This window comes from Odocoileus virginianus, chromosome 6 (genome assembly GCF_023699985.2).
Source record: "Odocoileus virginianus isolate 20LAN1187 ecotype Illinois chromosome 6, Ovbor_1.2, whole genome shotgun sequence".
NCBI lineage: Eukaryota > Metazoa > Chordata > Mammalia > Artiodactyla > Cervidae > Odocoileus > Odocoileus virginianus.
In genome coordinates, this window is record NC_069679.1 from 3,505,229 (window position 1) to 3,522,637 (window position 17,409).

The 17,409-nt window shown below is 43.0% G+C and overlaps 1 protein-coding gene across 1 annotated transcript in view; it reads right to left on the reverse strand.

Annotated features, from left to right (window-relative positions):
- The window catches only part of ARSB (arylsulfatase B), a 161,440-nt gene that overhangs the window by 83,090 nt on the left and 60,941 nt on the right, over nucleotides 1–17,409 (reverse strand). The window contains exon 5 of the mRNA XM_070468597.1: nucleotides 260–503. Coding sequence (XP_070324698.1) covers nucleotides 260–503 — 244 coding nt within the window. The remainder of the gene's footprint in view (nucleotides 1–259; nucleotides 504–17,409) is intronic.

A 17,409-nucleotide genomic window follows, 5' to 3' on the forward strand; every position in this document is an offset into this window, starting at 1 on the left:
AAACAGTACCCTATCCAATTTGTTAGCGTGGCTTCTTCTACAAAGACCTCTCGTAGAGGGTCAGCCACTGAGGACGATCTTGCTCCTCATATTATACATATATATGTATATGTATGTATTTGTAAAGGCATTTCTTTTTTAAAAAATCTTTTGTTTGCAAGCTATACTATCATTTTCACATGAAAGCAATCCTTCTCAGTCCAGTCCAGATGTTTCTGGAGCTCCCGGCCTCAGAGGGGAAGAGGAAGAGGGGCCGTACCTGATGGTAGTCCACACATCGAAGCCATCCAGAGGCTTGGTGCCAGCTGTCCTGCCCCCGGCCAGCTTCACCAAGGTGGGCAGCCAGTCAGAAACATGGATGAGCTCCCGCGTCTTCACGCCCTTCCGCTTCAGCAAGGGGCTGGCCACGAAGCCCACGGCTCGCACGCCGCCCTCCCACAGGCTCCACTTTCTTCCTCGAAGCGGCCAGTTGTTGCCCCCCGCCAAGGTCTGTCCGCCGTTGTCTGAAACACAGTCAGGTCGCGGCGTGAGGACAAGCTTAACGACCAGACACGTGGAAGAAAGCCTTGCATGTGTGCTGTTATTAAACGGTGCTTCAGAACGCAAAAGGGGAGTTCCTCTTTCCCGTCTTCTGCACCAACGACCCTCCTCCCGCCCAACACCACCCTCCACTGACAGACACGACCCCGGGGCAGCCCGGGACACGTCTGATGGGAGACCACGAAATCCCCCATGCAGAAAGCCACTGAAGAACAAGGCAGGCCTCTGAGGGGAACTGCTTGGGCTCTGCTGAGCACTGATTAAGATTCAGATGCACGCGTGCAAGTTTGTGTAACACAGGAGACTGAGCCCAGGTAGGCAGAAAAGGAAAGTCAAAGTGTTAGTTGATCAGTCCTGTTCAACTCTTTGTGATCCCATGGATTGTAGCCACCAGGCTCCTCGGTCCATGGAATTCTAAAGGCAAGAATACCAGAATGACCTCCCTCCTCCAGGGGAATCTTCCCGATCCAGGGATTGAACCGGGTCTCCCACATTGCAGACAGATTCTTTTCTGTGTGAGCCACCATCAGGAAGCACCCCCTGATACACAAAAAGACACCTCTGAGTAAGCTTCACTTAGAAACCTAAAGCTCCTAGTGAGTGGGGAGAGGGAACGTTTTTATTTTCTTTCTGGAAAATTTTTCTAACATTTAAACTGGTCATGGAATTAACATTTGACTCCCTGGCGATTTGAACTCTTGCTTAAGTGTGAAAGTTGAAAACTTTGCCAGTGGGCTAAATATCTCGGCACATAGAAAAGTTGGGTGGAAAAAATAATTGCAAGAAAAATTCTTGACAAGACGGCAGGACAAAGCTGCATTGTAAGATGTGTGCTAGGGAAAAGAAGGTTTCTCTTCCAAGACAACTGAGGGAACGGAGGACATTGGGGGAGCCGGAGAAGTTACAAGGGTGACCTCAATATCTGACCAGTTGGGTGGGGCTCAGACTCAGAAACTGAGTTAGGCTGTAGAAAATAAACATCATATTTCTATACACTGAGGTTGTAGAATCATATTATCTCCCAAAGTACCCGCACGCTCAGGTGATTTCAGAGACATTTTAAATAACACTTATTTACATGTAAAAGTGAAGTGAAGTGAAAGTTGCTCAGTCATGTCTTACTTTGTGATTCCATGGATGGTAGCCCGCCAGGCTTCTCTGACCATGGAATTCCCCAAGACAGAATACTGAAGATACCCTCCTCCAGGGGATCTTCCCAACCCAGGGGTCAAACTTGGGTCTCTCACATTCTTTAACCATCTGAGCCACTGGGGAAGCCCATATATTTGCATGTATATTATACCCCAATTAACTGTTTTCCTAAAAGCCACTATGTCCAAATGAACCACGGGGCCGGGGGGGCGGGGGGCGGTGGCACGGGCAATATGACAGATCTGCTCTATAGAACAAATATATAAAGAAATCTTGGAGAAGGAAATGGCAAGCCACTCCAGGATTCTTGCCTGAAAAATCCCACGGACAGAAGAGCCTGCCAGGCTACAGAACAATAGGTTGCCGAGCTGGACACGACTGAGTGACTAAGCATGCACGTATAAAGAAATCTAACACAGAAATCAAGCTCTACCACAGCCAAAGGATTCTCATGGAAGGAAAGAGAACCAGCCTTTGTTAAGCACCCACTCTGCACTAGGCACTGCTTTAATTTCACATTATCACAGAATCTGGAGTCTGATAGACCTGGAATTGAAGCCTGATGCCAGCAACTCACTAGCTGTGTGACCCAGGGCAATACACTGCCAAAGTTTCCTCACCTTTAATGTAGAGACAATAATTCCTACCTCATTCATATATTATGGTAAGAATTAAGTCACATCATTTATGACAGTTGCCTGGCTAGGGACCTGGCACAATCTAAGTGCTCAATAAATGGGAGCTAATATTTATATTAGAAATTACATATATTTTCCAGCATCAGGACCTTACATTAGAAAAGACCCTGATGCTGGGAAAGATTGAAGGCAGGAAGAGAAGGGAAAGACAGAGGATGAGATGGTTGGATGGCACAACCGACTCAATGGACATGAGTTTGGGTAAACTCCGGGAGTTGGTGATGGACAGGGAGGCCTGGCATGCTGCAGTCCATGGGGTCGCAAAGAGTCAGACATGACTGAGCGACTGAACAACAACAATATTTATAACAATACAGATAGTCTAGTAGTATAACTCTTTTGTCATGAAACAGAGAGAGAGAGAGAGGAAGGGGGAGAGAGAGATCTGAAAAAGCCAAACAGCCATTAACTGGCAAAGTTAGGATTCAAAGTCTGTGTGACTCCCAGTCACTTCCTGCCCCCGAGCGCCCTGCTCCTGATGTCCCTGGAGTGGAGTGGGTTTTTTAGGGACGTTAAGTTCCACTTCCCTGAGAAAAATATAATAAACAGAGTCCATCTCAACCATGTGCGCACAATCCCTGTGACATAGCAGGAGAGCTGCTTCAAGGAGACAGTAACTCCACCAGAGGTGTCCCTGTCGCTGGCGGGTAGGAAATTCAAGGCTCTACTCTCAGGGGGCTTCTGACCAAGCCCTCGACACAACAGGCCTTTGCTTCTTCTCTGGGCCTCAAGAAGGGGAGAGGGAAGAGTCTTGAGCCATATTAGATGAAGGGAACAGTTCTTTAACACGTGAGTGGGTGACAGTCAATCTCATCATTGGCTATCAGACTTCCAAGAACCTTTTCTGAAACCTCACATCTCTTCCTGACAAAACAAATGGTCATCCAGGCCGCTTTATTAAATACACATTCTATTTCACATGAGCCTTTGACTGTGTGGATCACAATAAGCTGGAAAATTCTTAAAGAGATGGGAATACCAGACCACCTTACCTGACTCCTGAGAAATATGTATGCAGGTCAAGAAGCAACAGTTAGAACTGGACATAGAACAACAGATTGGTTCTAAATCGGGAAAGGAGTACATCAAGGCTGTATATCGTCACTCTGCTTACTTAACTTATATGCAGAGTACATCATGTGAAATGCCAGGCTGGATGAAGCAAAAGCTGGAATCAAGATTGATGGGAGAAATATCATTAACCTCAGATACGCAGATGACACCACACTTATGACAGAAAGCGAAGAAGAACTAAAGAGCCTGTTGATGAAAGTGAAAGAGGAGAGTGAAAAAGTTGGCTTAAAACTCAACATTCAGAAAACTAAGATCATGGCATCTGGTCCCACCACTTCATGGCAAATAGATGGGGAAACAATGGAAACAGTGACAGACTTTATTTTGGGAGGCTCCAAAATCACTGTAGATGGTGACTGCAGCCATGAAATTAAAAGACGCTTGCTCCTTGGAAGAAGAGCTATGACCAACCTAGACAGCATATTAAAAAGCAGAGACATTACGTTGCCAACAAAGGTCTGTCTAGTCAAAGCTATGGTTTTTCCAGTAATCATGTATGGATGTGAGAACTGGACTATAAAGAAAGCTGAGAGGCAAAGAATTGATGCTTTTGAACTGTGGTGTTGGAGAAGACTCTTGAGAGTCCCTTGGACTGCAAGGAGATCCAACCAGTCCATCCTAAAGGAAATCAGTCCTGAATATTCATTGAAAGGACTGATGCTGAAGCTGAAACTCCAATACTTTGGTCATGTGATGTGAAGAATTGACTCATTGGAAAAGATCCTGATGATGGGAAAGATGGAAGGTGGGAGGAGAAGGGAATGACAGAGGATGAGATGGTTGAATGGCATCACTGACTCAACTGACATGACTTTGAGCAAGCTACGGGAGTTGGTGATGGACAGGGAACCTTGGTGTGCTGAAGTTCATGGGGTCACAAAGAGTCAGACACGACTGAGTGACTGAACTGATCTGAGACCCTACATGTTCAAAACAAGGGGCACCATCTTTAGTTAAAGGGAATTCCTCCATGCTCCTTATTCTTCACTATTAGTCACCAACAATCAATACATCAGAACTTAAAAGAAGGTGCTACTCATGTGATACAAAAATACACTGGAGAAATGTATATAGTCTACCTATGAAGTCAAGAATGTCTACGACAGCACTCATTTCCCTCTGCTCTCTGGATTGCTATAAATCAGGGGCCCCAGCATCTCGGATTTAATGCCTAATGATCTGAGGTGGAGCTGATGCAGTAATAACAGAAATGAAGTGCACAATAAATGTAACGTGCTTGAATCATGCCCAAATCATCCCCTGGACTTGGTTTGTGGAAAAATTGTCTTTCACAAAACCAATCCCTGGTGCCAGAAAGGCTGGAGACCGCTGCATGATACTGGCTCAGTGTTGTAGGAGGCGCCTGCTGTGTCCATTTTTGATAGATGTATACTCCTTTGAAACATTAGGTAATGTCTCTTTCAATTCTACCTATTTGTTAGAGCTCAAAGCAAAAATGCTGGGTGATGACGATGACAGAAATAAGAGTAGAGGTGATGGAGATAGGGTAGGCTGGGTCTGGAATCTGATTTTAGGAGCAGCCTTGAGGTATGACTCAGGAAGGAAAATACTCTGGGCTGTAAAGAGAATTTGGCCTCCGCTGCTACTGTAGGAGCTGGAAGGTGTTTCCACATCTTATTTGGGAGGCGCTGATGCAGTGAGTGTGGCTGTTTTTGCCGTTAGCGTCTGTGATGTTTTTCCCATTAGCAATGAAGAGGGAGTCTATTATCTGTTATCGACGTGGCTTCCTCCATCATTTTTCTGAGAGCACCCCAGGGAGAAAGCGCTGTTAATCGACACACCTGCAACTCATTCTCTTGGGCTCCCCAGTCACAAAGCCAACTGCAGAATCCACGGCATGAAGAGAGCCATTCAGCTTTGCGAGGGACCTGGCCAGGAGGCATTGGCCAATAGTCGCCACTTCTCAGCAAAAAATTCACAGACTTAGGCCTTTGAGAAATGGGGTACTGTCCACCAGATCTAGTACAGTTTCACAGGTATTTCAAAGAGTTAGACATAAAAGTGATCAAAGTAACAACAAGAATAAAGTCAGCTCACTTGAAAGAAGGTAGTGAAGGGGGTTTCCAATATTGTTCACTTAAGTCTGACATAAATTAAAATTCAAAAGGACATTGATGGAACCACTACCATTTCAAACACGATCCTTTTCATTTTCTCATTTTCTTTTGGGCAACAGTTAATCTTTGTTCTTGTTAAGAATTAATTTTCAAGAGAGATTTTTCTTGTTTCATTTCCCAACTGACTTAGGAAAAACTTCCAAATCAAAATAAGATGACTCCAACTAGCATAGGAAGCTATGAAACTTTTTTTTTTTTTTTCAGGGAAAACGTTTTCTCAACAATGTTTTTGGCAGAAGAAAAACCTAATTATAAAATCATTGCCGTCTAGCAAAGAAATGTCAAAATAAAACAAATGTTGTCATCTACAGATGGTAAATCTCACTTTATTATTCATTATTGAACAAAAATAGCTGTCAAAAAGTCATGGAAAAACATTGGTTAGCCAAAGATCTGAGCAAATGCATTAAGCATATGACAATGAAGCCTAATTCGCATCCAGCTGATAAAAATTAAGACGGAACCATGACAACAACATTGGTCTCGAGGACTCCTCCCCACGCAGTGCAATGCTGTGACTTGGCTGTGGAAGGAAGGCTGCTCTGAACCGTCAGTGTATATTTCCATCTTGCTGGGACCTTTCAACCTTGGCTAACCCAAGGCAGCCCCTCACTCTGACTTGGGGATCCTGGATCAAAAAGCAAGGAGGGCTCCTTGCACCGGGCTCCTTGCACCAGGGCCTGGACTTCCCTCTCACAGGGCCACCCACTGGCGTGCGACTCGTGAGCAGACAACAGGATTTCAAAGATCTAGAAGCCTCTTTGTCCCATAAAAGGACCTGTACTCTGGTTGATTATTTTAGACTGCAAACTGGAGAGCTAATCTATGTTTTAACCAAGGGTCCCCAACCTCTGGGATCTAATGCCTGATGATCCGAGATGGAGCTGATGTAATAATAGAAATAAATGTAACGCACTTGAATCATCTGAAACCATCCCCCTACCCACCCCTCCGGTCCATGAAAAGATTGTCTTCCAGGAAACGAGTCCCTGGTGCCGAAAAGTTTGGAGACTGGATCTAAAGGACTGGGTAAATTCAATCTTCTCCTGGTAAAAGCTTCTGGAGAGCATATCTACCCAGACATTCAATTTACCATCTGATGTTCTTCTCTTTCCCTCCTGCTCTACATCCAACACATTCATTTCTGCCAAGTTGACCTTGAAAATGGACTCCAATCCACCTCCCCCTTCCTCCAGGGTTTGGCACTGCCCTCACCTGGACTCTTGGGGTAACATATGGAACATTTCACATTATCATCAGAGGCATGACAATGCCCCAAACCAATCAGGCCACGTGTGTGTTTCAAGACCTCTAATCGCTTCTCAATCGGCAAAAAGCTCAAACTTCCATCCAACACCTAGAATCCTTCGCACGTGGCTCCACACTACTTCTGGGTCATGGCTCCTGCCCATCTCCACAAAGCGCGCCCCCTGTTTCAGCCACAGGGAACCTGCTTCTGATGTTGGGATTGAGCACGCTGACTTTCTGTGGGTCCATGTGGGTTCCTTGGCCTAAAATGCCCTCGCTGTCCTTCCTGCCTGACTTCAATGTCACCTTGCTGCTTTCTTCCTTACTCCCCCAGACAGTCTGTCTCTCCACTGTCCTCCTGCATGTTCATTCTACTTCTCTATCACACTTATCTCTGCCTGGGGTTAATCAATCATTCATGGTTTATCGTCTGAGAGAACTCTGGCTCTCTAGGACAAGAATAATGTCTCATTCTTGTTTGCATTCCCAGGACCTCACACAAGGCCTGCCAGAGAGGAGGGCTGCAGGATTTGAGGATGGGGAGAGGGGACAAATAAGTGAATGGAAGAAAGGCCCTCAGAAATGGAGCCTGAAGACACTAAAAGTTCTCTGATTACCACAGAGAAGTTTTCTGAGCCTTCATCCAGTCGCCCCATGACCTTGACTTTTAGGAAGCTATCCTGCACACAGAGGCCGCTTATTTTACAGGATATTGGCAAGAGGAGCTCCTGGAACCCCACGAGGATTTAAGCACATCCAACCCACAAATACCGGAATTGTTTGTCCAATCTGGCACCCGATCAGTTACACTGAAATCAAAGGGGCCTGTTGGACAGCATTTGAGGAAGCACGGTCCTGGCCTGGAGAAGAGCCCTCATTCACCCCCTTCAACAATTCTTTCTGGATTTCATGGCCCAGGGACCACTCCAGCTTTGGGGAAATGGAAGTAAATAACACAGACAAGGTCCTTTTACATGGAATGGGTAGAAAAAGAGAGATCTCACATTGGAAGTAAGCAGTGGGTGACTGGGCGTTGTGGAGGAGCTGGAAGCAGAATGACAGGGCACCGCCGGCCACCATCTGAAACAGGGGAGCCCAGACATGAGGCGCATGAGACTCGGGGGCCTGATTCAATTACACGCTAGATGGGACGCGTTCTGCATCGAGCTTCTTAATTAAAGACTAAGCGAACCATGCTTTTAAGAATACTCTGTTGCTAGAACATAAGGAAAACTTGAGCTGAACAATAACTATATATAAACACAAAGATGTCTAGCTGTTTTATGACTAATATTATTTCTCCCTATCATTTCTATGGCCACATTTCTAATTTTGCAGAAGCATACTCAAGGGAAAGAGTTGAGTGTTGTGACTTTGGGCAAATCACTCTGGTTCTGGGTCTAACTTCCCCCATTTGAAAAGTGAAGATAACAACAATACCGACTTTAACACAGAATCTGGCACAGAAGTAGTGCTTGATACACGTTAGCTATTTTCATTGATGGGGATCATCAAAGTATGCACAGCAACACAGGCTCCTAGCTGGGTGTTTATTAAACAGATGCGAGAGTTAGGTATTATAACCAGCTTTTGTAGGAAGAAAGTCTTCCAAGCATAGACCCTTCCAGGGAGCATTCTCTTCTCCGTATGTAATTTCTTAAGAGTCATAAAAATACAATGAGTTGTGAGGGGTTTTGTCGTTACGACTCCTTTCAGTTTTCATGAATTTAAAAAGAGCGTGCATGCTCAGTCATGTGTGACTTTTTGTGACCCCGTGGACTGTAGCCCACCAGGCTCCTCTGTCCATGGGATTTCCCAGGCAAGAATACTGGAGTGGGTTGCCATTTCCTCCACCAGGGATATTCCCAACCCAGGGATCAAACCCACATCTAAGTCTCTTGCATTGGGAAGTGGATTCTTTATCACTGCACCACCTAGAAAGCCCCAAAGAGAGTACATCAATCATCAAAGAGAGAGGTACAGTGGTCATAGAGGTACAAATTTAAGGTACCAATTTAATTAGAATTGTTATTAAAATTAAATTTCAGAAAAGGAATCTTGATGCAGATGCTCATCTGAATATTTGTAGGAGTTTCAAATGGTTTGCAGCATTCAGGGTAGATCCATGCGCTGACCCCCAATTCCTAGCCAGACATAATCAGACTTTACATCTTGATTAAAAGAATCAACAAAGGAGAGTGTTCCTGCCAAACTAGCATCAGGGGGACTCTGGAGGAATGGAATTGGCAGCCAGCCCCCAAATAACTGAGACAGCCACCAAAAGAGCTGAAGATAAAGGAAGATGGATGCAAGAAAAGGGCAAAATCGGGAATGAACGGGGATTAAGAAGAAAAAAAAAATTACACACAGTTGTAGTCAAAGATTTCCTCATTTTTACAGGGCTAATATCCTTGCTTATAATGATGAGATACCAATGGGATTTTATCTCCTCTTTTAAAACTTAAGGATGAAAAGTCTCAAAAATCTGTTGAAAGATTGAAAACATTTGGTCTCAAAAGTTAAAATGGAACTGGGAACTGAAAAACAGCATCCTAATTTATTGCATATTGGTAGGCAAATATCTAAACTTTTCTCTGAAATTTAAATCATAGGTAGTCACAGATCTTGGAGATCCTTAAATGAAAGTTGTAAGTACAAGATGTTATGAGTCACTCTCACTTAGAAGGCAGGGGTAACACTAGCTTTGATCTCCACATTCTGGATCCCCTAACAAGTAGCACAGAAGCCCTGTGTTTGGAATATTTAGGGCCAAGAAAAGTACCCAATGTTTATTCAGTCCTTTCTTGCAGCTAAAGCTCTCCTTGTTTTTCCTGCAGTTTGATCTTGAAAGAATGCTTGATTTTTTTTATATTAATAAAGTTATGAATTTTAGGGCAAACTAAAATGTTTTGGAATCTTGATGGAGTTTCATAGTTTACTCACAAATTATCTGTGAGTATCAGACTTGAAATCAGACTTGAAATCCCTATCAGACTTGAAATCCCTTTAGGTAGCCAGATAATTTTTTTTTTTTTACTAGTTTGTTTATCTGTCACTAATGTCAATCAAGAAGTGATAGATAAAAAAATATCAGAGAAGCACTTCAGAGTCCAGCAAATTTAAAGAAAGCAAGAGAGAAGTGAAAATATCATTAAGAGGTAGAAAAAAGTAAAACTGTGGTTGCAAAATAACAAGTGTCATAACTACTTGTATGTGAGAAATACAGAATTAAGGCCTACGATGTTTTAGAGAGAATGATAGCTCACATTTTCTATCTGGGTAAGCATCAACTACTAATTTCTCTTTACATTTCCAAATACACAACACAAGTTAAGTATTCTGAATTTAACACCGAAGCAGAAACAAACTGATTTTTATTGAATCGCTACTTCACAAGTAGTAAGATTTGCTTTTAGGGTTACTCGGAAAAACCAATAAGCTTTGTGCACAGGCAGTTTTGTTTTCCCAGAGCTCTTCTCTGAAGTTTCCTAACTGCTAAAGGATCTCAGTGACACATGATTGGCTAATTAGAGCGGGAGAGACCAAAAAAAAAAAGTCATGAGAACTCCTGCAATGCAGGAGACACAGGAGATGTGGGTTCGATCCCTGCATCAGGAGGATCCCCTGGAGGAGGAAATGGCAACCCACTCCAGTGTTCTTGCCTGGGAAACCCCATGGACAGAAGAGCCTGGTGGGTTACGGTCCATGAGGTCACAAAGTCAGACGTGATTGAGCACAAGGACGGACCAACGCTAATGATCCTCTCTGAAGAACAGAAGAGTAAATCCTAAGATTTCTCATCACAGGGAAAAAATATATTTCTTTTTAAAAATTTTGTACCTAGGTGATGATGGGCGTTCACTAAATTTATTGTGCTAATCATTTAATGATGTATATAAGTCAAATCATTATGCCATACACCTTATACAATGCTGGATGTCAATTACATCTTAATAAAACATAAGAAGGAGAAAGAAAAACAGAAGAGTGAAACATTTAATGGCAGAAACAAAAGAATCCTTCAATGTACCTAAATATTAAGAAGTCTGTTTAAGGAATTTCAAATGACGAACATACTTTCAGACAGGTACAAGAAGAAGACTCCTTTCAGATCTTCAGATGACACCTGATCCAAAGGCAGAGACAGACACACTCAGAGTTCTCGGACTCCGGGTCCTCCTGCTCATGGGAGGTGGGCAGCACCCTTATTGACTGGGATGTGCAGTGACAATGAGAAGAAATCTGGTGACACTGGCCATCTCAAGCAGGTGAAGACAGGGCTAGCTCTTGGGAGAGAAGGAAGCTGGAGGAGAAGAGAACGCATGGCGGGCAGCCTGGGTCTCTGTGCTCAATGACAGGCAAGGGGTGAAGTGGAAGCGTTTTAGCAGGAGACAAAAGGATGTTGAGAGAAAGAGGTCCGGCACCTGGGAAATGCAACATCTCCTAGGATTAAAATTAAAAAGACCAAACAAATCCAAATAAATGTCCCACAGGCACCACCAAGTTCCTGCAATCAGATCCTAACTCAGGGCCCATTTAGTCTCAGCCACATTTCTAATAACATGTATGATGGCTGGCTTCCTAATTTCCCAGGAGGCTAGAATCTGCAAATTAGGATGGTGCAGGCTGCTGGAGATGGTCTCTGTAGGGAGAGTTGGCGGCCTAAGAATGAGGGAAGGAAGAGAAACAAATATGAATTTTAAAAGAAAAAAATGTGACTTTTAGTTTTAAAACTAAAAACTTTTCCTGTGTTCACAAGGTTAGGTGATCCACATTGATGTATTTTAGGGACACCACTGAAAGAAGCCTCACACAGTAATTAAAAACATTAAAATGATAACCTTACAGCACTGAGACAGTCAGAGGCCTGTGAGATAGTTAAGGGCAGTTCAGACCTAGAAAAAGGAGGTGACCACCTCCACAGGTCATCTTTAGGTCACAACAGCAGGCACACACAGACTTCTACAATCCTGGCAAAGAGTTAAGCCTGAAGTTGGAAGAGAGAAAATGATGCCAGAGCAGAGTGCTTCACAAGCCTTATGGCCCTACTGGAAAAGTGTTTTGAGACAGTCTATCAGGTTTCTCTCATTCCTAGTAATTCCAGTTGTCCTGTGACTTCCTTCACCCAGGAAGTGAGCAGGGCATTCGGGGAATGGCCTCGGGGAAGGAGTCAGCAGATGGATGGGCTACTCGGTTTAACTTCCAAGATCATTCAGAGCCAGTGAGGGGAGGAGAGAGGAACGAAAGCAGAGCCAGAGGACGTGGCTGTGACGTTAAGAAGGCACTCTGGGCTCCCGGCCTGCATCACAGGGTAGAGAGAATGGGCGACGTGGGCATCCGAGAGCAAGCGGAAACAGCCTGTCTTTCCTGGCCCAGGGGAGCCTGGTGGCATGGGACAGGAAAGCAAGGTTCCCTGCATTTCCCCGTGCCCAGTGAGGTCACAGGTGGCAGTGGCCGGGGGCTCGGAGGCCCTCGGATCACAGTGTGGAAGAGACTGCAGCCCCACTGATGTACGGTTTCCTTTTGCTCCCGAGAAAAGCACATGCGCAGCAAGAGAGGGCCCGAGTCTGCAGGCAAGGAGGCTGCAGCATAATCTAGGGATGATGCTCAAAGACCAGAGAGGAGTCTGGAGGTTTCTGCAGACAGTGAGCAGGACGGTGACTGTGGTCCACAAGCTCCCCTCAGCTGCAATATTTTGGCTCCTGGTGGGGAGGCAGACATGAGACAGAGGCACCTTGGATTAACTGAGATGATCTGAATGGACTGCAAACAGGATTCCTCTAAGCAGAGTTGGGACTCTGACAGCACTAAGCTTAGTTATTTGGTGAGGGTTGCAGGCAGTGGGGGTGAGCCAGTTATACTTTTTGCACTTCTATCTTTGTGGATTGACACCTGCAATTACCATGCATATATATGAGCATTATGGCTGGACGCCCTGTGTTGGATGGGTACAATAGTTGTGTTAAATTACTTTGCAGGTGAGATAGAACATGAACATGTTTTCACTGTTGTGGTTGTTTTGTTTTCATTGTGGATATGGTAATATGTTACCTGCCTGTGGGTTCATTCACAGATTTCCCTTTATACCTGATAACAACTATAACAACGGGAAAGTTCTGAAATAGGGCAGGGGAAGCTTCTATATTATGGTTCTCAAGTCTTTCAAGCCTAACACCCCCTTTTTATAACAAATATTTTTGTCATGGTCCTTTGACTGCCCTGTAGTGGAATTCGTACATATTATACTTGCACACCTAATTTTTCTAAAATAACTCTAAATGTAACATAAGGGAAAAAAGGCAACTGATAATAGAATAGCATGTATTTCACATGAAAACATGCAGACATAGAATACATAGCAAAGTGGTTAGATAATTGCATGGACTACATATGAACACACTTGGACTTAAAGGAGGCCATTCTACACTAGAAGCACAGAAGAATGAAAAAGAGCAGGAATGAACACAAAAATAAAAATTAAAATAGCTCTTCCAGAAAACAGAAGCTGAAACTTCCTAACTCATTCTTTGGGGCCAACATTACTCTGATTCCATAGCCAAAGATGTTACAAAAAAAGAAAATTACAGTGAACAGACATGCAAAAATCCTCAATAAAATTTTAGTAAATCAAATCCAGTTATATATAAAAATGTTAATACATGATTTATTAGGTTTCTATGGCTTCAATAACAAATTACTACAAATTTACCCACTTAAACAACACAAATGTATTGAGAGAGTCAATTCCTAGGCAGGTTGATAAGAAGTCTAGGGGTCCCCAAGGAGAGCAGGGTCTGGAATTCTCAAGGAGGAAGAAGGGACACACATTTTTTTCCCTCTACATTCCTTAGGATTATATAACAATAATGTATCCTGCCTGAGGACAATCTCTGGAAAAAACTTTCTGGCTAATCCTGTAATCTTAAAATGCAAATTATGGGAGTGAGTCTAGTAAGGTCTTTACAACCTCCAGACACACTATTGATTCACTGTAATAACTAATTAAAAGTATATAACTCCATTGCTAACACTAGTGAGGGGGCACTCTCCATCCCCCTTCTGATATCTATGTCAGAAGCTTTCTCTATCTCCTTTATACTTTAATAAAACTCTATTACACAAAAGCTCTGAGCGATCAAGCCTCATCTCTGGCCCGGGATTGAACTCTTCTCCTCCAGAGGCCAAGAATCCCCATGTCTTTCATGGTTCAGCAACAACGTTTCAGTATCATCTTAGAGTTCTACAGTTTAGAAGTCTGAAGCAACAGTCACGGGGCTAAATCAAGGTGCTGTAAATCACGGCTTCATCCCCTTTCTGAGACAACAGAGGAAGACTGCTTCTTGGCCATTTCCAGCTTCTAGAGGCACTAGGCTTCCTTGGCTCAAGGTTTTCCTCCTCTGTCTCAAAGTCAGCAATGGAGGATTGAGTTTTTCTCATTTGGTATTACTTTGACCTCCTCTTTGTCTCTCTCTTCCACGTTTAAAGACTCTTGTGATTCCCTTTGGCCCAATCAGGTAATATTCCCATCTTAAGGTCAGCTGATTGGCAACCTTAATTCAGTCTGCAATCTTAGTTCCCCTTTGCCATACAACATAAGATATTCATAGGCTCAAGGCTTTAGGATGTAACATCTCTGGGGGAAGAGAAGGGAATATTACCCTGCCTACCACAATCATGATGAGCAAATGAGGCTTATCCTAGGATGGCAACCAAGTTTCAAATAAAAAAACAATGTTGGGAGAAGTACATTAGCCAACTTCCAAGACCCCCTTAAAGCTACAGTAATCAAGACAGCTAGGTACACTAGAATTGTTTTTGTTCAGTCACCCAGTCATGTCCGACTTTTTGTGATCCCATGGACTGTAGCACACCAGGTCTCCCTGTCCCCCACCATCTCCTGGAGTTTGCCCAAGTTCATATTCATGGCATCGGTGATGCCATCCATCTCTGACACCCTCTTCTTCTGCCCTCAATCTTTCTCAACATCAGGGTCTTTTCTAATGAGTTGTCTGTTTTCATCAGATGACTGAAATACTGGAGTTTCAGCATCAGCATCAGTCCTTCCAGTGAATATTCAGGGTTGATCTCCCATAAGATTGACTGGTTTGATCTCCTTGCTGTCCAAAGGACTTTCAGGAGTCTTCTCTAGCACCACAGTTCAAAGGCATCAATTCTTTGGCATTCTGCCTTCTTATGGTCCAGCTCTCACAACCGTACATGACCACTGGGAAGGCCATAGCCTTGACTATATGGACCTTTGTCAGCAGAATAATGTCGCTGCTTTTCAACACACTATCTAGGTTTGTCATCGCTTTCCTGATAAGAAGCAATCATCTGATTTCATGGCTGCAGTCACCATCACAGTGATTTTGAAGCCCAAGAAGTCTGTCACTACTTCCACCTTTTCCCTTTCTATTTGTCACGTAGTAATGGGGCTGGATGCCATGATCTTAGTTTTTTTAATATTTAGCCTTAAGTCAGTTCTTTCACTCTCCTCCTTCACCCTCATCAAGAGGTTCTTTAGTTCCTCTTTGCTTTCTGTCATTAGAGTGGTTTCATCCACATATCTGAGACTGTTGATGTTCCCCCTGCCTATCTTGATACTAGAATAGGAAGCCTAATAAAAGAACCACCCTTAATTATTATTTGATATACAACAAAGGTGCCAAATAAGTCAGTTGAGGAAAAAGTCTTTGCAACAAATGATTCTAGAGTAAGTGAATATCTATCAGGGGGAAAAGAACCTTGATCAATTCCTACTTCACAACATTTGGGAAAATTAATTAAAGATGGCTCATATTTCAACTCAATAGTAAAAAAAAAAAAAAAATTAAAATATGAGCAAGGGATTTGAACAGATATTTCTCCAAAGAAGATACACAAATGAGCAATAAACACATGAAAAAATGTCCAGGGGGAAGCAAATGAAAACCACAAGAGATAGCACTTCACATTTAATAGAATGGCTATCATAAAAAAAGACAATGAGGAGTGTTGGTGAGGATGTGGAGAAACTAGGACCCTCATACACTGCTGGTAGGAATGTAAAGTGGCACAGCTGCTTTGGAAAGAGCTCAGCAGTCTCTCAAGACGTTAAACATAAAGGTACCATATAACCCAGAAATTCCACTGCTAGGTGTGTACTCAAAAGAAATGAAAACATATATCCACACAAAAGCTCGTGTATAAATGCTCATAGCAGCATTATTCATAATTGCCAAAAAAAGTGGGAAGACTCAATGTCCATGAGTTGATGAAAGGATAAGATATATTTTCAGCAATATATAGGAAGCAAAAAGGAATATTACTCAAAAATAAAAAGAATAAAGTTCTGACACATTCTACAATATTGGTGAATCTTGAAAACATTATGCTAATGAAAGAGGCCAGATAAAACAGGTCATATATTGTATTTTTTCATTTATATAAAATGTCCAGAATAGGCAAATCTACAGAGACAGAAAATAGATTAGTGCCTTCCAAAGGCTAGGAAGAAGGGAAAATGGTAATGGATACAGGATTTTTTTGTGGAGAAGATAAAAAATATATTATGATGATGATTGCACAGCTCTGTGAATATACTAAAAACCACTGAATTGTACACTTTGATGGTAATATGAGTTATATCTTAACTAAACAAAGCTGTGTGAGAAATAAAAGATGGATCCAAAACCTAAATGTAAATGCTAAAACCATACTTTTATAGAAAAATGTACGAGAATATGTTTGTAACTTGGAGGTAGGCAAAGGTTCTTAAAATCAACAGGTTTTATAATACATTTGTGTATTAAAATTGATAAGATCCATAATGGTGTAAGACGAGGCAAGGTGATGATAGAACTTCAAAGGCAGAATAAGCAGTGGGTAAAAGTATGGTTCTGGTCAGCTGGTGGGACCTCACTGAAATCAAGCATCCATCCTGCATTTTTTGCCCTTTGGATGAGAGGTGTACTAAGGAAGAAACCCTACATTCAGGAAAACTCTTCCTATTGTCACAACTATGTTTACAATCTGTTTCATGGAAATAGTCCAAGCCTGCCCACTCCAAGTGTATTCAGAGTACAGGCAAGGTATATCACTTCGCCAACAAAGGTCCACTTAGTCAAAGCTATGACTTTTCCAATAGTCATTATGAATGTGAGAGTTGGACCATAATGAAAGCTAAGCACTGAAGAACTGATGCTTTTGAACTGTAGTACTGGAGAAGACTCTTGAGAGTCCCTTGGACTGCAAGGAGATCAAACTAGTCAATCCTAAAGGAAATCAACCTTGAATACTCCTTGGAAGGACTGATGCTGAAGCTCTAATACTTTGGCCACCTGATACGAAGAACTGAATCATTGGGAAAGACTCCAATGCTGGGAAAAATCAAGGGCAGGAGGAGAAGGGGGCAACAGAGGATGGGATGGTTGGGTGGTGTCACCATCCATGGTATCACAACGGACATGAGTTTGAGTAAACTCTGGGAGGTAGTGAAGGCAGGGAAGCCGGGCTGCACAGAGTCGGGCATGACGGAGCCACAGGACAGCAGCTACACAGGCATGGACGTCAGGACAGCA